Source organism: Petromyzon marinus, chromosome 3 (assembly GCF_048934315.1).
Source record: "Petromyzon marinus isolate PM22_M1 ecotype Great Lakes invasive population chromosome 3, UKy_Petmar_22M1.pri1.0, whole genome shotgun sequence".
Lineage (NCBI taxonomy): Eukaryota > Metazoa > Chordata > Hyperoartia > Petromyzontiformes > Petromyzontidae > Petromyzon > Petromyzon marinus.
Window position 1 is genome coordinate 8,057,463 of NC_133669.1, and position 21,453 is coordinate 8,078,915.

Genomic DNA, 21,453 nt, shown 5'->3' on the forward strand with positions numbered 1-21,453 from the left:
CGAGAACGCGCGCCCCGACGCTGCTGATGTGGAGACCCAGAAGGTGGTAAAGCGGTCCAGGGTGCGCTTGCTTGAGTCTGGTTGCGCCAGAGCCGCCACGCGTGACTGAGTATTTGTATCACAGCCCGACGGGGCTGACTCGGACGATGCGAGGTCGAAACTGGTCAAGAGTTTTGCTGATCGCACCTCCGATTGCCACGGTTGGCGACGTACGGTGCGAAATAAGTTCAACATACATCCATCGCTTAAGCAAATGCTGCTGTGTAATAATACATAAAGTTATACACATCTCGTCAAAGACAAAGATCCCCCCGTATAGCCTTTATCACACTATTGGGGCAAGTGCTGTTTGCGAGCACCTATGAAGGCCGAATGGTACACGAGGAGGTGGGTGGCTAGCACCATGCCCGGCCGCCTTTGTTTCCCCAGTGGCGATGTTTACACACTGCACCGCCAGGTATTCATTTGAGGCTGAGTCGACCTAGGGGAGGCCCAGGACCGGTTCAAGTAATCGTCACCGGTGTTGGCCCGTGAGCGGGCATGGAACTCGGGTCGCCGTGCTTCGAAGCGCTCACCGCTGCCATGACCGCATCCCCCACACTTTCTCCAGCACGTAGCGAGCTCGAGAAAACAAGACAAGCCCGAATTATTTCCTCATCAAATGAGCGCCTCACCTGTGTACAGCCAATTTGTGGAAATTCCACATTCCAAATGGCGGGGCGAGGCCGGGCGGATAAGTCTATCCATAGGACCCCAAGGAAGAGGTTGTGATTTTATCGACCCCTACCTGCAATGATGATTGGCTGTGATTGTAAAATTGCAAACTTCCCAGAGGTCGTAACGAATACAAAACTATGGTACGGGGCTGTTCACGAATCATTAACTTCCTTTCTTCAATCATTGTTCGGCGTTGTTGGCAGTCCGGGAAGATACTTAATCATTGCACCAGTTTGGGCACGTACAATTATATGTACGTCTATACAAATACAAAGTTCCCCCGTGTAACCTTTAACAGACCGTTGGAGTAAAGTGCTGTTATCGAGCAGCTGTGAAGGCCGTAACGGCACACGACGGGGGTGGGTGGCCAACACCACACCCGGGCGCTCTCTCTCTCCCGAGTGGCGATGTTTTACACACTGCACCAGGTACTCATTTGAGACTGAGTCGACCTAGGGGAGGCCCAGGACCCGGTTCAGAAAATCGTCACCGGTGCTGACCGTGAGCGGGAATCGAACTCGGGTCGCCGGGTTTGCGTCGTGTTGCCACTCGAGTGATCACAATGCATCCAGTGCAGGTCCACGCTTCTGCTTCATTCCTAACTGTGAAGGACTCCATGCCGTGCTGGGCTTGGGAGAGGTTGTTTGACCGTACATCACCGAGCAGGTTTTAATCATCACTGTGCTGTACCCAGCCTTCCTATTTGGGGGGGGGGGGGGGGGGCAAGCGGGAGATTGGCCGGTAGGTTCATAACGCGGTGCGCACCACCACTCCTTCCATTGTCACGTTACACAACTGAAAAGAGCAGAACACGTCCACGATTACAACAACAACAACAACTGACCACATTCACCAATAACACTGCGTTAATAATAATAACAACAACAAAACTTATCGTTGTTATTTGTGAACCACTGCACCGCGCAGCATCAACAGAGAATTCGTTTCACGTTGACGTCCAAACGGAGGAGAATCACTGAGAGATGTTCGTGATCACAGCGATGCGATGAACACGAGTACTTTTGTAAACACCGAACTTGCTCATGAAAATCAGAGTACCAACGTTACCTGATGAATTAATGACGGGTATGACGCAGGATGATGTAATGGCCGAATAATGATGATGGTCGGATGATGATGATGGTAGGAAGATGATGATGTTGAAGGTGATGGTGGTGATGATGGATGCTTTGCGGCAGAGACTGGAGATTCTCCCAGAATTTGACGATTCCTAACGTCAAAGAACCGTCGTAATAATCCATCATCATCATCATCATGAAGTGCAGCCACTGCGAAAAGAGAATGTTATGATGAGTGTGATAACGATGATGATAATAACCGTTTCCTAGCAACGGCTTTAGTTGCCACCTTGGTGATGACGCTGCTGCACTGTTAACAACAAGAACAACAGAACACGCCGGGCCACAACAACAGCGTGGCCTTGATAAAGGGGGAAAATATATATGTAATATAGCAGATGACGTTTCAGGTGATGGCCCTCCTTCAAAGAACACACCAAATTAAGTGTATGAAGGACCTTTACCTGAAACGTCGCCTATTCTATATTTTGTTATTACACTACGGCCACATTGTTACTGGCGAATGTGTTGAGGTTTTTTGTTTGTTTGTTTAAGTCTTCACGGTTCACAGCTGTTTTACCTGAACCCGGAAGGTGCGTTCGTGGGTGTGCGGGGGAGTGCAGGGGAGAGGGGAGAGTTTGGGGGGGGGATGGAATGTTACTGGAGTTATGATTGCCTCGCATTCACTCTCGACATTCAAACGCATTCAAACGCGCCGAGTCCGGCATGCGGGAGCTGCAGAATGTGGACCCGTGGCCCTGGTCGGACCGGAATTGATTGCCCATGGCCTGTTCAGCAGCTACAACTTTTTTAGTCGCCCTGTTTCCTCGTGCCACTGAGAGAGGCACCCCCCGGCACGAGCCGCAAGGACAAAGATCCACCACCACCCTGTATAGCCTTTAACAGACTGTCGGGGTGCTAGTACTGTTATCGACAACCTATCAAGGCTGGCACGGCGCACACCGGGGTACGTGGCCGCAGCAAAGGCAACACACCTGTACCACACACACAGACCCGCCATTCGCCTCTAAGTGATGTCACCACGGCGTCCGTGCCAGGCCAGGTGCACTTTGAGGCCACGTGAAGCGTCGAAGGCTCGCTGACAGGGAGGTCTCGGGACAGACCCAGCAGGTGCCACGGGTTGGCTGACCGAGACGACTGGTAGATGCACACCCACCATTCAACACACACGGCTGACCGAGACGACTGGTAGATGCACACCCACCATTCAACACACACGTGCACACCATCTCACACGGCTTGTTGTTACCCCCCACCCACACGTGGAGCCTCTATGGAATGTTCTGCGGCAAGGCGAGAACCCCGTTCAGGCCAGAGCGGAGGCGTACAACGGGGTGGTCCTGGCTAGTACCGCGCCCGACCGCCTTTGTCTCCCCAGTGCTGGTGATGTGTACACGCCGCCGCAACCGCGCAGATACTTGGACGGAATTGAACTCCGCTCGTCGGAATTGCGGCGCGGCCCGCGCGATAACTGGCGCTCTCCACACACACTGTGTCTCACGGGCAAGCGTGCCAGAGATGCCTTGTATAGACGTTTACAGTCTGACGGGTTTCAGTGTTGTTGTTATTATTATTATGGCACAACAAGACAAATATCCTCCGTACAGCCTTAAAAAAAGACACAGACTTGTCGGGCAAGTGCTGTTAGCGAGCATCTATTAAGGCCGGCACGGCACACTGAAAGGGTGGGTGGCCAGCACCACAACCGGCCGCCTTTGTCTCCCCAGTAGTGATGTTTACACAAGAGCACAAGGTACTGATTTGAGGCTGAGTCGAGCTAGGGGCGGTACGGGATTGGTTCAGATAATCGTCGCTGGTGTTGGTGGTGGCCGTGAGCTGGGGATCGAACCGGGGTCGCCGGGTTGGTAGCGCAGGGCGCTAACCAGTCACTGCACTACCGCTCCCCATATCATGACGACACACACACATATCATGATGCCACACACACATATCATGATGCCACACACATATCATGACGACACACACACATATCATGACGACACACACATATCATGACGACACACATATATCATGATGCCACACACACATATCATGACACACACATATCATGACGACACACACACATATCATAATGACACACACATATCATGACGACACACACACATATCATGACGACACACACACACATATCATCATGAAACACACACATAAGGACACAGCCGGCGGCGCTTGGTGCCAGGCTAGGTGCACCTGCGCGCACCTCCTATGAGCACGGCTGGCTACGTACGGCGCTAAAGAAGGTCAACATGTGCAGTCTGAGGCCACGTACATGCGTGGAAAACTCGCTGGCAGCAATTCACGGGAGCCAGGTTATCACGGGCTGTTTTATATTTAGTGATGATGATGATGATGACTTTGGTGCGCGCGGGCGCGCGAGTGTGTGTGTGTGTGTGTCACACCTGCACGCGATCTTACATCCCCCGCAGTCGACAACACAACGCAGCCAATCGTGAAGCGTGCGCGACCTGCACTGTGGCGATCAATGAGCGGCCGATAAGGTACAGGGGGGGTGGGCACCTTCTTTACCTGTGTGTGCGTGTCATTGTGTGTGTGCGTGTCATTGTGTGTGTGCGTGTCATTGTGTGTGTGCGTGTCATTGTGTGTGTGCGTGTCATTGTGTGTGTGCGTGTCATTGTGTGTGTGCGTGTCATTGTGTGTGTGCGTGTCATTGTGTGTGTGTGTGTCAGTGTGTGTGTTTGTTACGTGTCTCGATCTGTGTGTGCTGTGTGTCTCCTCGTGTGCCGTGCCGGCCTTCATAGGTGCTCGCAAACAGCACTTGGCCCGATAGTCTTTTAAAGGCTATACGGGGGGGTTCTTCGTCTTTGTTTGTGTGTCTCGGTGTGCGGCGTGAGCACTTTGCGCACGAGTCTGTTGAGGCCACACGGGAGGTGATGGTGGTGGGGTAACCTTTGTGGCTTTACCTTTGGTACGAGCGCGGATCGTCGACAACCTCGTGAACTTGTCCGCTGGGCTCCGATCGCCGTGCCCCATGGCCCCGGCCGAGGGCCCCGGGCCGCCCTGGAGCAGCTGGGCGCTGCTGCCGGCCTCGCTGCTCGCCCTGCTCGCGGCCTCTCTCACTCTCTGCGCCACCTGCCGCAGGTACAGAAGCGACTCCCCTGCCGCCTTTGTCTCCCCGTCAGTAACTCGTGCTCGCGCCGAGAGGACGATTGTTGCGGTGTCGAGTTCTCTCTCTCTCTCGGCTGGATGAGCCGGTGAGAGAGATACAATGGGAAATAAAATGAGGACAGACTCAAGGTTAATATGTAGAGTGTGTGTGTGTGATATAGTGCGGCCAAAATTAGTGACGATTATCTGAACCGGTCCTTGGCCTCCCCTAGGTTGACTCAGCCTCAAATGAGTACCTGGTGCGGTGTGCAAACAGAGCCACTGGGGAGACAAAGGCGGCCGGGCGTGTTGCTGACCAACCCACTCCCTCGAGTGCCGTGTCCGGCCTTCATAATGTGCTCGCTCACCGGAATTGCGCCCAACAGTCTGCACGGGGGGTCTTTGTCTTTCTGTGTTTGTGTGTGACGGGACAAACACAGTGTTGTCTGAAGTCGCTTGGATGGAGGCCTTCATCCAGCAGTGGATTGACCATGGCTGATGATGATGACGTGGAGGGACATTACCAGTTTGATGTATTTATTCATTACCGTAATTATACACGGCGCGCATGCGTGTGTGTCTCTAGGGAGGGTAGTCGGATCAAATGAGTTTTTAATGCCGCGTATTTTGAGTGTGGACCCTAATTAAACACCGACTCGTATTCAACATCCCCCCCCCCTACTACTGGATAAAATACATAATTACCACAACAATAATGCCTTTAATTGCCTTACAGAACAGCGGCAATGAGTCTCAAGATTCGCTCTCAGAAGGATGGGATGTTTGGTCATGAATTCCGTAAACGATTGACTTGGCTCGGGTGGGACCTGGAGAACCCAGATACAGCTCCGCACAGATGGATTCAATCCACACCAAAGACAAAGTTCCCCCACGTAGCCTTAACAGGCTGTAGGGGCAAGTGCTGTTAGCGAGCACCTATAAAGGCCGGCACGGCACACAAGGGGGTGGGTGGCCAACACCACGCCCGGCCGCCTTTGTCTCCATAGTGGTGACGTTTACACACCGCACTAGGTACTCATTTGAGGCTGAGTCGACCTAGGGGAGACCAATGGCCGGTTCCGATAATCGTCACTGGTGTTGGCCGTGAGCGGGAATCGAACTCGGGTCGCCGGATTCGTCGCTTCACCACCGCTCTCGTGGAAGTATTAAGAATGTATGTTGACCTTCTTTCGCACCGTACGTAGCCAACCGGGCTATTCGGAGATGCGGGGGGAAAGACAACAAACTAAACAAACTAAACACAAACATATATATTGTGAAAATATATAGTGCATCGCTCCCGGTGGCTTCCTGATGTCGGAGGTGAAGAGCGTTGCAGGCAGACCGCAGAAGCGCATCTGAAAGCGCGCGATGCAAGGAGGCCGTCTTTGTTCGATGGCTGAGCCAAAAGGGCCATTGCTGCTACTGCTGCTACTGCTGCGAGGATGACGACGGGAGGTCGCGTGACGATGATGGTGGTTTACGCTCCTTGACGATGATAATGAGGAGGTGGGAGGCTGGAAGAGGACGAGGCGGCGGTGGGGGGGGGGGGCATGCACGAGGAGTTATTTTTAGTCGCGGCGGGGGCAACATTAACACATGCATTTATTCCGTGACATTTGCACGCCCCGAGTGTGATGCATTCGCGTTATTTTGTTTTAATAAGGGCGACAAGCGAGCGAGCGAGAGTGTGCGCGCGCGTGTGTGTGTGTGAGTGCACGTCAACATTGGGGAGTGTGTGTGTGTGAGGGAGCGGTGGTGCAGCGGTTAGCGCGCTGCGCTACGAACCGAGTTCGATTGGGGCTGGCGACAAAATTTAAAGTGGCGAATATTTGAGCCGGTCCCGGGCCTCCCCTAGTTCGACTCAACCCCAAATGAGTACCCGGTGTGATGTGTGAATATCGCCACTCCGGAGGCAAAAGGCGACCAGACGTGGTGCTGGCCACCCACCCTCTGGTGTGCCGAGCCGGCCTTCGTAAGTGCTCGCTCGCAGCACTTGCCCCAACATTCTGTTAAGACTATAACGGGGGGGGGGGTCTTTATTTTGTGTGTGTGAGAGATAGAGAGAGAGTGTGTGCGCGCGCGCGCAAGTGCGTGACTCATAACACCTGGGTCTGTCCCGTGACTTGCAACGGCGAGGTTTTCCACACTTCACGTGATAGCCTCAGAGTGCACCTAGCCTGGCACAAGCGCCGTGGTGACGTCACCGGCAGCCACTTCGCGGTGAATGTTGACTGTCTTTGCTGTGTGGTGAGAGAGTGCGTGTGCGCGATATAGAGTGTGTATGTATGTATGTGAGAGAGTGCATTTATGTTGGTGTGTGTATGTGGCAGTATGTTAGTGTGTGTATGAGTGTGTGCGTACATCTGGGGAGCGGTGGCCCAGTGGTTAGCGCGCTGCGCTACGAACCCGGCGAGTCGAGTTAAATTCCTGCTCACGACCAATTAACAACGGTGACGAACATCTGAACCGGTCCTGGGTTTTCCCTGAAACCAGTAGCTGGTGCAGTGTGTAAACATCAGCATTGGGAAGACAAAGGCGGCCGGGCGTGGTGCTGTACAACCACCCTCTTCGTGTGCCATGCCAGCTGTCATAGGTGCTCGCTAACAGCACTTGCCCCAACAGTGCATTATAAGGTTATACGGGGGACCTTTGTCTGTGTTCTGTGTGTGTGCGCGCGAGAGAGATTCCGTGCGCGTGCGTGTTGTTTTAGGACATGCGGGAAACATGGTGGGCAAAATATGGGCAGGATAGCAACGGAATTCTTAAATCTATCTGTGCTGACATTTGAGTGTTATCTCCTCGTTTGCGTGTGGGTTTTCTTCCTGCACTCGACTCTTGGAACAAAGGAAAAAATAAATATCACTCCCAATTATACAAAAACAAATTTCATCAGAGTTTTTTGGGTTAGATCGCGTAAATATTTAAATGTGTCGTTAAAACCCGCCACCACCCGACACAGCCAACTAGTAAGGGTTGTCACGTAAACAGAACGTGCCAATTCGTCACTAGTACAGCACACCGGTGTGTTGGAGAGCCAAGCCACAACATTTGCCATCTGAGAACGAAGTTTCGCCAGTAATTACAACTAGCTTCATCAGGCGACAGCCAGATTTGTGGAGAAGTCCATCTGTTTCGTTCCTTATATAGAGGCGTAGATGTGGTGACCATCCTTCTGCGCTCTTGCACAATGAGGGGGTTGGGGGGGATTACTGAGGCAATGTACCTTATGCATTATGCGAGCCCTTTGAACTTGTCCTTCCTGTCTATTGTGTTTATTAAAATAGCTCTATCAACGGTAATCCCTATTGAAGTAGTCTACCGTTTGCAGGCATGCATTTAAAAAATGTATTATTTGATGATTCGCTTCCACGCAGCACTAAGATGGTAGCTATCCGAACGGTTAAAGCTATTTTGATTTATTTCAATGTCGATAGATTCTCTAATTAGTCTTGGCCAGTAGCAGCTAGTTTTGCACAAAACTTCAACATTATCAAAATCAATTGATTGTCCTTGTTGGCACGCGTGTTCTGCTACTGCTGACAGTTGCATTTGGGATAATTTAATATTTCTCTGATGTTCTTTTAGTCTCGTGCTGATCAAATTTATTGGCCAAACATCTCAATGTGGCAGTACCCTCTTGAAAAGGACCTCACCGCTCAGTGAGTCTGTAGCTGGGTAATTTAAAGGATAGCCATTACAACATTTTATAAAATAATATACATATACATTTCAGCAGGGATCTGGTGTTGTGGGAGTGGGGCGTCAGCAATGACCTGTGTGTATGTGTGTCTGTTGAAATGATTTCGCACCGTACGTCGCCAGCCGTTGCTAATCGGAAGTTTGCACGATAACCATTGCAAGTGCAGCTCCTCTCCAGCGTCCGGATATATCTGTGTGGAAGTAGAGCAAAACAAACCACATTTGCCATAAAATGTCTCCCCGGAGCCTCCGCGAAGCTCGTTATGCGCGCGACGTGAATAATCGTGAGATATATCCCCTTAATGAGGAGGTTCCGTCCAGTTGTGGTGGGGCTGGGAGGGAGAGGCGGTGGGGGGGGGGGGGGATTGGTGGTGTGAGTACGCCAGCCCTGCTTGGTGGAGACGCGCGGCGTTGTGCTGACCACACCGCCCCCTCGTGAGCGGTGGCGGCGGCAGAAACCGTGACAGGAGGTCAAAGCGAAATCCAGAGGTCACGTCCTTAATTCGTGGCACGTTCTCGGTTCGGCATCGCACCTCCGCTTAGCACGGTCGGCTCCGCACGGTGCGATAAGATGGTCGACGTACCCTACATCGGGGCTAACGGTCTCATTTATTAAGAGAGGCCCGGGGTAAAACGAAAAAATATAGTCACGTTGCAGAAATAGAGACAAATTAGATTTCTAGTTGTTGTTCAATTTATCACGCGCAAGGGAAATCACGGGCTAAGTTGTAATCGAGGTCACGTTGCTTGAATACCACGGGTTGTTAGCCGTGGCCGGGAAGCGAACTTTGAATTTTGCCATCGTGAGCTGGAGGAGCGAGGTCGCGCATTGTTGTTGTTGGGGTGTCGAGTCAAGAATGTCGCTCTCTCTCTCTCTCTCTCCCTGCAGGTTCTTCCCAAAGGCATACAATACATTCCAGGTGAGATGCTGCAGGTTCCAGTCATCACCATCATCATCCTCCTTTGCCTATTAGCCTAGGGGGTCGGCAACCCGCGGCTACCGGAGCCGCATGCGGCTCTTTTAAGGACTGCTCCGTGACGTTATTGACATTGATAAGATTGTTGTTTTGATTTAAAGCTTTCGTGACTGCAGGGATTCATATTCTTGGTTCTTTCGGTAAAGTCACGTAGAAGGGAAACAATAAAAAAAATCTAAAAACAATAAAATTCTCACGACGTTTCGGCTGCAACACAAGCAGTCATCATCATCTGACGATCCAGACTGCCACTCTGCGCCCAACCTTATGTTGGATGACACTTTTGTCATCTGGCCACATGGCCGGCCTGCTCTAGACCAGTGGTTCTTAACCTGGGTTCGATCGAACCCCAGGGGTTCGGTGAGTCGATCTCAGGGGTTCGGCAGAGCCCCCGCCACGGAGGTCCGGACACACTTGAATTATTGTGTAAATTTGTGATGACACACACGGCCCGCTTGGCCATCACTGGCTGCAGATGATCATGCTACACTGCTTGGCCAATCAGCGCTGCGGGGAATTTAGTGCATACTCAGTAGTCAACGTGTGACTGTTGTTGTCGTACGTCGTGTGATTTCTTTAATATTTTATCCATACTAACTATGTCGGGCAAAAGAAGAAACATGGATTCTCATGTATCACGGAACGTGATGGGAGTGAGCGTCCTATCTGCATGATTTGCAACGCCAAGTTGAGCAACTCTAGTCTTGCACCGGCAAAACTAAAGGAACACTTCTTGAAGCTGCATGGAGACGGGGAATACAAGAACACAACACTTGCTGAATTCAGGGTGAAGAGAGCCAGATTCGATGAAAGGGCCACTCTGCCTGCTCTTGGATTTGTACCTGTTAACAAACCGATCCTGACAGCATCGTACGAAGTTGCTTACCTGATCGCAAAGCAGGGCAAGCCACACACCATTGGTGAAACGCTTGTGAAACCAGCTGCATTAAAGATGGCGAATCTGATACTCGGAACAGCGGCCGAAGGTAAATTATCCCAAATTCCCCTTTCAAATGACACCGTCAGTGACAGAATAGAAGACATGAGTAAAGACATCTTGGCTCAAGTAGTCGCGGATCTGATTTCAAGCCCGGCAAAATTCAGCCTTCAACCCGACGAAACCACAGACGTTTCTGATCTAAGCCAGCTTGCTGTTTTTGTACGCTATGTGAAAGACGACATGATAAAAGAAGAGTTTTTATTTTGTAAGCCTCTTACAACAACAACGAAGGCAGCCGATGTGAAGAAGCTTGTGGATGACTTCTTCAGAGACAACAATCTTTCATGGGATATGGTTTCTGCAGTTTGTACGGACGGAGCTCCAGTCATGCTGGGAAGAAAGTCTGGTTTTGGTGCGCTAGTAAAGGCCGATGCACCACACATCATTGTGACGCATTGTATTCTGCACAGGCATGCGTTGGCAACAAAAACCTTACCTCCAAAAATGACAGAAGTATTAAAAACTGTGGTGGAATGTGTGAACTATGTGCGAAAAAGTGCTCTGAGGCACCGCATCTTCAGTGAGCTGTGTAAAGAAATGGGCTCTGAATTTGAGGTACTTCTGTTCCATTCTAATATTTGGTGGTTATCCCGGGGACAGGTGCTGAATCGTGTTTTTGCCATGCGTGTGGAATTAGCCCTGTTTTTGCAAGAGCACCAACACTGTCAAACAGATTGCTTCAAAAATCCTGAGTTCATTCTCATTTTAGCGTACATGGCTGATATATTCGCAGCTCTCAATCATCTCAATCAGCAGATGCAGGGTGGTGGAGTCAATATCATGGAAGCGGAAGAACACCTGAAGGCTTTTCAAAAAAAGCTACCGTTATGGAAACGACGAACAGAGAACAATAACTTCGCAAACTTCCCGCTTCTGGACGACTGTGCAAGTAAGATCGAAGATGTGTCTGGAATCGGAGATATTTCTGTATCCACGGAACTGAAGCAAACAATTGCCACGCACTTAGATGAGCTTGCAAAGTCTCTCGACGGATATTTCCCTACAAGAGAGTCATATCCAGCATGGGTGAGACAGCTGTTCACGTTTGCTGTTGAAACAGCAGATGTCAATGATGAATTCCTCGACGAAATCATTGAAATTCAGCAGAGCCAGGTTCAACAGCAACTCTTCAGAACAACAACGCTCTCAACGTTTTGGTGTCGACAAATGAACAAGTATCCAGTTATTGCTAAGAAAGCCCTGGATTTTTTTTATACCATTTGTTACAACATATCTTTGTGAGCAATCCTTTTCGAGGATGCTGGACATAAAAATGAAGAAAAGGAACAGACTTTGCTGTGAAAATGACATGAGAGTGGCACTTGCCAAGGTGAAGCCACGCATATCTGAACTGATCTCTCAAAGGCAACAGCAGAAGTCACATTGATTTCCAGGTATGTAATTTGTTGTGAGTTTATGCATTGTGTTGGTTTTATTCTTTGAACAAGGTAATGTTCATGCACGGCTCATTTTGTGTACCAGTAAAAAACATATCTATGTCTTGAATTTGAAAAAAATCACATTTTATTGTTCACTAAAGAGGGGTTCGGTGAATGCGCATATGAAACTGGTGGGGTTCGGTACCTCCAACAAGGTTAAGAACCACTGCTCTAGACCAATTCTTCGACCACATCAATTCCATACACCCAGCCATCAGATTTACCATGGAAGTCGAAAAAGATGGCAAGCTGCCTTTTTTGGATGTCCTAATAAAAAAGACCTGCTGGTTCAATGAGCCACTCTGTCTACAGGAAAGCTACCCATACAGATGCTTACCTGAAACCGGATTCCCACCACCATCCATCCCAGAAGAATTCCTTCATCAAGATTCTGCACCATAGAGCCCAATGCATATCCGACCAGGAACACATAGCCAGTGAACTCAAGCACGTACACCACGCTCTTAGGGCTAATGGTTATTCCGACTACACAATCCGCAAAGCTATCACTCCAACCATGAAGAAGGACACTCTTGAGGAGCCTTTCAAAACCATCACTTTACCCTACATTGCGGGGATCACAAGAAAAGATCTCCAAAATCTTGAATAAACACAAGATCCAGGTCTGATTCAACACATTACATAAAATCCGTGATCTGGTTCGTCTGTAAAATATGTGATTCCGGACATACAGTACCCTGGCGTCTACAAACTAAGTTGCCTCTGTGGTAGTAGTTACATTGAAGAAACTAAACGACATGTCTCGGACCGCATTCGTGAATACAAAGCAAACCTGAAACACGGTAGGACCAACACCTCGGCCGTGGCAGATCACTGTTAGAATTCAGTAGGTTCACGTGACATTGACTTCTCCAAGACAGAGGTTCTTTGCAAGCCATCTGGCTACCATGAGAGATTCGTTCACGAGGCTATCCACATATACAAACACAGAGACAATTTCAACCGAGAAGATGGATTCTGGCTTAGCAACCATTGGAAGGATTTGATAAACCATTTCGGGTCTTAATTGATTGATCACGCTTAAGGTGACTTTCAGACCGCATCCATTATTTTTCGTCTCCCCCCTCCTTTTTTCCGAACATAGATGGACTCGTCCATCTGAACAAACTGTCAAATCGCTCTTCGTGTTGCTAACGTTAAAAATAACTGCCACTTTTATCAAATTTTCTTGCTGTGGTTTTCACACCTGATGATGATTGCTTGTGTTGCAGTCGAAACGTCGTGAGAATTTTATTGTTTTATATTTTTATTATTTTATTGTTTCCCTTCTACGTGACTTTACCGAAAGAACCAAGAATAAGATTATTGTTGTTGTTTTATATATATACCTAATTCGATTAAAAATGTCTCGTCTTATTATTTTGGTTTGCCTACCCCCCCTCCCCCTTCCATGTTGGATCTTCGCCGCGAGATATTGTGACCCACCCCTCCCTCGCCCGACCCGAGGGGGGGGGGGGGGGTCTGACAGAGCTAATGACTTCACAGATCAAGAACCCTAAATGGTAACGGAGACGAAGTGTAAAATCTAATGCGTGGCTCACGGAGCCGGGACATTTAACCTCGTAACCCATAAACAAACACACCGGCACGGATGGGCAATCCGCGATGCATTATTCATCGTTCGTCTCATTAGGCATCGCTTTCATTCGTAAAACACACGCGGGCAACGATCCCTCGGCATGGGCTGAACAGACTGCTGGGGCAAAGTTGCGCCTTTGAGCGAGCACCGATGGCGGTGGTTAATCCCCTCCGCATTACAATGGAGCGCCGTGGGCTCCCCGCAAGAGTGAGTCTCACGCCAAATGCGTGAGACGGTGAGAGTTGACCCAGCTTCACACCCCCTCCCCCCACCGCGTACCCCCCTCCCACCCCTACCCTCTCACAGGGGGATCGGCTGGAAGAGGGGGGTGGGAACCCCGAGGGCATCTATTCACATCAGACCACGGGTGAGTCTTAACGAATTACTTAATTGAAATAAGAAATCGCAAAGATGCCAACGTCACCACTCCCCCCCCCCCCCCCCCCCATTGCCAAACTGTCAATGCACACTCGCAGGGCGGTGTCTGCGTTTTAGCTTGTGCCCTGCAGGGACAGCTGTTACCAGGGCGTCCCATTGGCTAAACAAATATCTATAAACACTACAGAAGGCCATTGGAGATGTAAGAGAGGTACTCAGTTGAAACTAACTTTTTTGTTCGCACCGTATGTAGCCAACCGTGCTATTCGGAGGCTCTTCCGCCAGCAGTGGCTTGAGGAAGCAATAGCAGGGCCGCACCTTTACCTGGCTCCCTGCTAGTAAAAAAAAAGAAAAACTTAATTTGAACCGATGCCAACAATTCCCCAAGATCTGCGGTCCTACATCTGGATGTTTGGTCAAATTCCATACGCACGGGGAAAAAAAACAAACCCATATTCAATCCATGTAAAGATGACCATCAATCCACTTGCTGTACTGCCGTACCCTAGCAAGCCAAGAGATGACGACGACCTTGACACCCACGGGTAGGGAGTTCAACGACATCTCTGTGTGTGTGCGTGTGATCCACCAATCCCTCGCCTCCAAGGCGCTCGATTGCAGGCGTCCATAGCCACCAGCGCCGGGCAAACGGATGGAGTTTGAGAGACCCCCAGTATTAAATTGGGCAGGTGTGGGGATGTAACATGTCAATCCACTGCTGGACGAGGGGGCCTCCCCACACCGTGTCGGCCACGTGGGTTGTTTGACCATATTTCACCACGCTGGTCAGTGCTGGTTGATGAATGGGGGGGGGGGGGGAGGGGGGGAATGGGGAGGGGGTATCCGTTGACACATCACTTGCCAGCGATGTTCACAGTGGCAAGATGTTAAATCCCTCACCTGGTATGCAGGGAGTCGTGGGTTCAATCCCGACCCTGACGCCTGTGTATTTTCAGTTTGCATGTTCTCCCCGTGGTCGCGTGTACTTTTTCTCCGGTTACTCTGGTTTTTCCCCTCCACATTTAGAATCAACGCTGCGTTTCGAGCATGTGGCTGCTACAAAATTTCTACGCGATAAGCCACTTCGTTGGGCTATCACTTGTGGCCAGGTAGCTTCTTGAATAAATAAAAAAGCTATGTAGCTCAGTGGGCCTCACCTGCTAAAATTAAAATAGTTTCGTTTTTTAAAGCTTAGTTTAATATCGCTCGCCACTGATGTTCTCCGTGGCCGTGAATCGAAATCGGGTCGCTACCACCGTGCTTGTGAAGCACACACGTGCTCCTAAACCACTGCGCCACCGCTCCCATAGCTGTCAACCCACACGGTTTACCCCGTATTCTCGTACAGGGAAATTTAGTTTTTCAGGTCCACACGGCGTACAGCCGTTTCAATAGGGGCAACATCTTGTTTTATCTATTTGTTTGTGTTTCTCCCTTGTGGTGAGACTTTGTGGGATGAACGTTGAGATTTATAAGGGCGTGGGGTGACCAATAAGGTCTGAATTGGTCTGTAATAAGTTAGGAGGCACTGATAAGTCATTGCCAGCTATGCGCTCCCCAAAATTGGGACGTGACTCAGAGAAAAACAACGGCAACTGTGGAGGAGTAGGAGAAGTAGAAGGTGGGGGAGGGGGGGAACCGCCCGTGAACAGATTACTGCGTAATCAGCCCACACCACGCGGCCACAGTGGCAAGTCTGGTGAACGAAATCTAAGTTCCCCCCCCCACCCTCCATCATCGATTGGTAACTATTGCTTCCTGCCCAGGGCCGTACGAAGCTACGCTCTGCACACTCAGCAAGCAATCGCGCGGAGGCAGTTGCCACCCAGGTCACGTGTTGGGTACACCTCGCATCAACTGGTTGTTGTCGTTGTTGCTGTTGGTTGCTGTCGACTGTTCAGTTTTATTTTCTAGCGCTCCCCAAAGTGTCCGCGGCCATCTGACGATCCTGCGATGCAATGGAATCGTCCGTGGTGGATAGACACTCGAATCCAGTGGTTGAATATCACTCATTGGTTCTCCTAGCCGTGTTGAAGACTCGGTCCACCAAGGTTGACTGTGCCCGTCTCACCCCCATGCTGTGTTAAAAAAAAAACCCAAGACAAAGATCTCCTGTAAAGCCTTTAACAGACTGTTGGGGCAAGTGCTGTTAGCGAGAACCTACGAAGGCCGGAAGGGTACAACGAGTGGGTGAGTGGCCAGCAGCACGCCCGATCACCTTTGTCTCCCCAGTGGCGAAGCTTACACACAGCACCAGGTACTCATTTGAGGCTGAGTCGACCTGGGAGATGCCCAGGATAATCGTCTCTGGTGTTGGCCAATGAGCGGGAATCGAACTCGGGCCTCCAGGTTCGTAGCCGAGGGCGCTAACTGCAGGTCACCTCGCATCTCTTTCCGCCGCTTCCCTCGCCCTGGACCGCTCTACACTGGCATCCCCTCCCCTCATCATCGTCTCTATCCCCACCTCCATTCCCCCCCCCCCGCCCACCCTCCTAATGTTCTTATCAATAACCTTTCTCGATTCAAGAAGCGTGTTGCAGTCTTCTTATCTAGCGCACCTTCAAAGAGCGCTGCCTACTGCTGCTCGCTTGGCGTTGTGGGTGCGATCACCACAACAACAGCAGCAAACAGCAGCAACAAACTATAAATACATTTCATTTCTTTTTATTCTTCTCCGGTGTCGCTGTTTAGACGACGCCTCGTCCCGGCGTGACTCTGCGTCCCGCGCCACGATCCAGATTCCCCGCGTCCGCGTGGCCCCGCAGAAGCCGCTCCCCGCCAGCGCAGGCGGTGGCGGCGACAATGGCGATAACAATAAAGACAAAGGCGGCCGTGACAGCGACGCCGTGATGATGGACAACTCCTTGTACCAGTCAGTGGATGAGTTCTCGGCCCCCGGAGCTCCCTCCACCGCCACCGCCCCGACGGAGCTCTACGCCACGGTGCTCAAGCGCCAAGGGTCAGCGCCGGCGGGGTCAGCGGTGGGGTCAGGAGTGAGGTCAGGGGTGGGTTCAGTGAAGGTCAACCCGGTTCAGGACGGAGCCACCCGCAAGCCGCCCGTCCCACAGGTGAAGCGTGCACCTGCTGCACGCACCAGCTGCGCTTCTATCAGCTGCGCGCACCCACGAAGCGCTTCGCAGCTGCGCACACCAGTCGCGTCTCTTCGTTTGTGTAACGAGGGCCCCCGCGCTCCCTCTCTCGCTCTCTTCGCTTCTGCAGGTGGCGGCAGACACCGGCGACCTGTACGCCACCGTGGACAAGTCGAGGTCGCCAGAACCTCGGCGTGGGCGGCCCGGCGAGGTCGCCCCCATGGCGCTCCCCGACCTCGACGATTCCATTTACGAGGCCATCCTCGAATGAGTCGCTCCGCGCCACGTGGTGTGAGAGCTGTGGCCATTGAAGGGGGGGGGGGGGGGGGTGACGTTTCATACACAACCAGGACAAAGATAATCCGTGGATTGTCTTTGTCGACTATTGGGGGGGGGGGGGGTCAAATGTTGTCCGCGAGCACCTATAAAGGGCAGCCCGGTGCAGGGCGGGGTTGGTGTGGTGAGCCGGCTGGCTTTGTCTCCCCCAGCGCCGACGTTCACGCAGCGCACCGGGTAGTTAAATAGGGCTGAGAGGATCGAGGGGAAGTCCAGAGCTGGTACCGGGTAGTTGAAAAGGGCTGAAGAGTGTCCGAGACCGGTGCTGATGTAACTTCTGATGTCCGCACTCGGCCCTTAAGTGAGTGCCTGGTGCGGTGCGGAAGCATCGCCACACGGCGAGACAAAGACGGCTGCGGGGAGGCGCTGGCCACAACCACCCCCTCGGTGTGTCGCGTTGGCCTTCAAGAAGGCACTCGCTAACTGCACTTGCCCCAACGGCCTGTTTAGGCTACACGGGGGATCTTTGCCCCTGCCTTGTTTGCGTGTGCACCAGGTGACCTTGTGGAGGCGCGCCACGTGGGAGTGCGAGCAGGTGTGGTGCAGACTTCCAAACCACCCACCCCACACAGAGACAAAGATCCCCTGCGTAGCCTTAACAGACTCTTCGGGGCAAGTGCTTTAAGCGAGCACCCATGAAGGCCGGCGTAACACACGAGGCGGTTGGGTGGCCAGCCCCACGCCCGGCCGCCTTTGTCTCCCCAGTGGGGATGTTCACGCACCGCACCAGTTACTCACTGGAGGCTGAGTCGACCTAGGGGAGGCCCAGGACAGGTTCAGATAATCGTCGCTGGTATTGGCCGTGAGCGGAAATGGAAATCTGGGGCGCTGGCTTCGCACCCACAACAATACACAGCTCTCCGATGTGCGTTCGGGTCGTGCCCGCGTGTTGCTCGGCGCGATGTCCGACGTTTCGCCGCGCATGCTGGGAGCTTCTCCAGGAACTGTACAGCACAAACCCCTACGCGGGCGGCGGTGGCTACGCTGCTGCACGCGGCTGCCTGTAATCCAGCGCCGTGGAGGTAGCAGCAAGGGTTGGTGGATCAGGCACAGATGTTGTGAAACTCCCTTCCCCTGGAGGCATCAAAGAGTTGCGGTATACTCCCGGCTCTGCTACGAGAAGGCAGTACAGCAAGTGGAGTAATCGCCATCTGTTTCCACATCAGTACCGGGATAAAGCGTTGCCCCCTCGCACGTGGCGTGGGGTTTCCTCCGGGTTCTCCGGTTTCCCGCCCACTTGTATGAGAATAATAATGAGCGCAACTCGTCATTAATTGGCTGTAAATATTTTCGAATAAGAACCCAATGCAGGATGCTCTTGAAAAAGGGTCGTACGACTCAGTATGGCGTTTCTGGATAGACGAATACATAACTCAGTAATTAACTTAACTTTCGTAACTCCTTAACCCCATGCCGCCAGACCCATTAAGCCCAATGGGGTCATCACCGCGGTCATTTGCTGCTGATGCCACTGCGTCCTGCAAAGTTTACACTTGATGTTCGAGATGAACTTTTACAGACTCATCTCCACCGCCATCTGCCTTTAGGACTTCCTGTTTTTTTTTCCATGAAGTGCGCGTGGGTTTCACATCCACATGCATAGTCTCATCACAGCCACTCGGGTTTTCTGGTTGATTGGCGACCCTCCGAGTGGCACTGCAGTGGCCCGTCTCGAAGACAAAGGTCCCCCTGATAGTCTTCAAAGAATGGCGAGGCAAGCGCTGTTCGCGAGCACCTTATGAAGGTGCGGAACAGCAACACGTGGCCAGCACCGCGCCCGGCCGCCTTTGTCTCCCCAGGTGCGATTGTTTACATACCGCACCAGCCACTCATTTGAGGTTTCGCTGCGCTACGAATCCGGCCACCCCCGAATTCCACTCCCGTTCACGGCCCCAACGTCGGTGGCGATTATCTGACCCGGCCCTTCGCCTCCCCTAGGTTGACTCAGATGATGACTACACCTGGTTGCGATGTGTTACCATCGCCTTACTCGGGAGACGTGCGGTGGCGTTGGCCACACACTGCCTCGTGTGGCGTGCGGGCCTTCATGTAGATGGTTGGACGCACTCGGTTACTGATCCCCTGGCAATGAGTTCCATTACAGGCCATGGCTATAACGTCAGTGGTGATTGGTGTCTGGCGGAATCGGTTCTGCCCCCCCCCCCACCGCTATCCCCTTTCACTAACTCGCACTGGCGGTCCGCTATAGGTGATTAATGTGATGCATCACATGTGTCATAGGCTGCTGCGGCTTACGTTGAGTACAGCGCAGCAAAATCAGTTGTACTGTACTATCCTCCCACGTCTATGCTCTCCGCCTTCACTAAACTGCACTGACCAGCGTGGTGAAGTATGGTTAAACAACCTCTTCCATGATCGGGACGGCGCGGGGAGGCTTTCATCCAGCAGTGGATCGTCGTGTGAATGTTTTGCTGTACTGTACATTGGTTTTACTATTTAAAAGCAAAACTGTTCCCATTGAAACCGAATTACTGGTGCGTATCGATTCGCTGCTCCCGTCGAAATTCAAAAATATCTATTTTTCGATTTAAAGCTTTCGTGACTGCAGGGATTCATCTTCTTGGTTCTTTCGGTAAAGTCACGAAAGACCCAAGAAGAATATTATCTATTGTTTTGTTCAACATTGCGGGGTTTTATGAAGTATATACATAGCGTCCTCCAGTGGCTGGAAGGGGCTAGTCACGTGATTGCGCTATGGACAGCACAACACGGTTGCAAACAAACATAGATTATTCTACTCGGTTCGATGTACGTACGTTATGGGTCGTTTAATAAAGGAGAGCAGTCTAGTATTCCAATCATCGAATGGTTATTGGAGATACTTATCCGTTGATTGCATGTACATACCTGTCAACCCATGCCGTGTATCCGTGTTCTTGAACAGGGAAATTGAGTTTTATTTTTGTTTGTCAATTGTTTGTTTGCGTTTCTCCCTTGTGATGGGATTTTGTCGGATGAACGCTGAGATTTCTAAGGGCACGGGGTGACCAATAAGGGTCTGAATTGGTCTGTGATAAGGCAGGGGCACTGATAAGAGGTTGACAGTTGTGCATGTAAGTACGTATGTTGAACTTCTTTCGCACCGTGCGTAGCCAACCGTGCTAATCGGAGGTGCGGGATCCCGGGTCTCGTGAGTTTTCACGTGGCTAAAACTCTCTGTAATAACATTGAACATCGAAGCAAAAAATTATCGATTTTTTTTTAAAACAACTTTAATCGCGACGACAAATTCGTGATAATCGGATCGAGTGGGGGTTGGGTCTGCTTGGCTCTACATTGGCTGAGCGAATGATGAGTTGTGGCGCTGCCACGTGTTCTTAGTCGTAAGCGCTTTGTAGATATTTTGATTTAACGCCTTTGCTCGTCAACGACGACAACAAAACATTCTCCAGGACAAAGAGCGCTTATAACGAATCGGCGTTGTACGGGGTGGGGGGGGGTGTATGCGTGCACAGGTACTTTCAACATTCAGAAACGTTTGTACCTGTGGCACAGCGCCACGGCAAGTGGGGGGGAGGGGATGGGGGGGACTAAAGTCAAGGATGTTAGTGCGTAGGATAAGAGAGAGAGAGAGAGATGTGAAAGGGAAGCCGAGAAGCTGAGAGGGGTTACAAGATGAACGGGGGGAAGGGAAGGCATGCCGGGACGGTAGTCGCCAAGACGGACGGCGAGGAGGAGGGAGGAGTAGCAGGGCACGACTCAAGATGCACACCAAAGTGTTTGCCGCAAATGAACCACGGCACCCTCGCTGATCTCGTCCATGAGCATGAACTCGGCTCATCCTCGCATACGGCAGCGATGTTTTTTTTGTTTGTTTGCGGCTCGGCCATCGAACAACGACGTGGGGCACCGCCCTCGCGCGGCGCTTCCAGGCTTCCAGGTGCGCTTCCGGAACGTTCTTCCTTCCGATGCGAGGAGGCCACTGCAGCGATGCACTTTTGAAGTCATCTTGGTTGAAAACTCATTCG

General features: G+C 51.4%; 1 protein-coding gene across 1 annotated transcript; it reads left to right on the forward strand.

Moving 5' to 3' along the window:
- The first annotated feature begins 4,203 nt into the window (after positions 1–4,203).
- Positions 4,204–17,440, forward strand: LOC116953042 (uncharacterized). The gene is made up of 5 exons (XM_032972883.2): positions 4,204–4,937; positions 9,535–9,565; positions 13,968–14,028; positions 16,731–17,107; positions 17,259–17,440. The coding sequence occupies exons 1-5, from the start codon at positions 4,828–4,830 to the stop codon at positions 17,397–17,399; spliced, it is 720 nt and encodes a 239-aa protein (XP_032828774.1). The 5' UTR covers positions 4,204–4,827; the 3' UTR covers positions 17,400–17,440.
- The last annotated feature ends 4,013 nt before the right edge of the window (positions 17,441–21,453 follow it).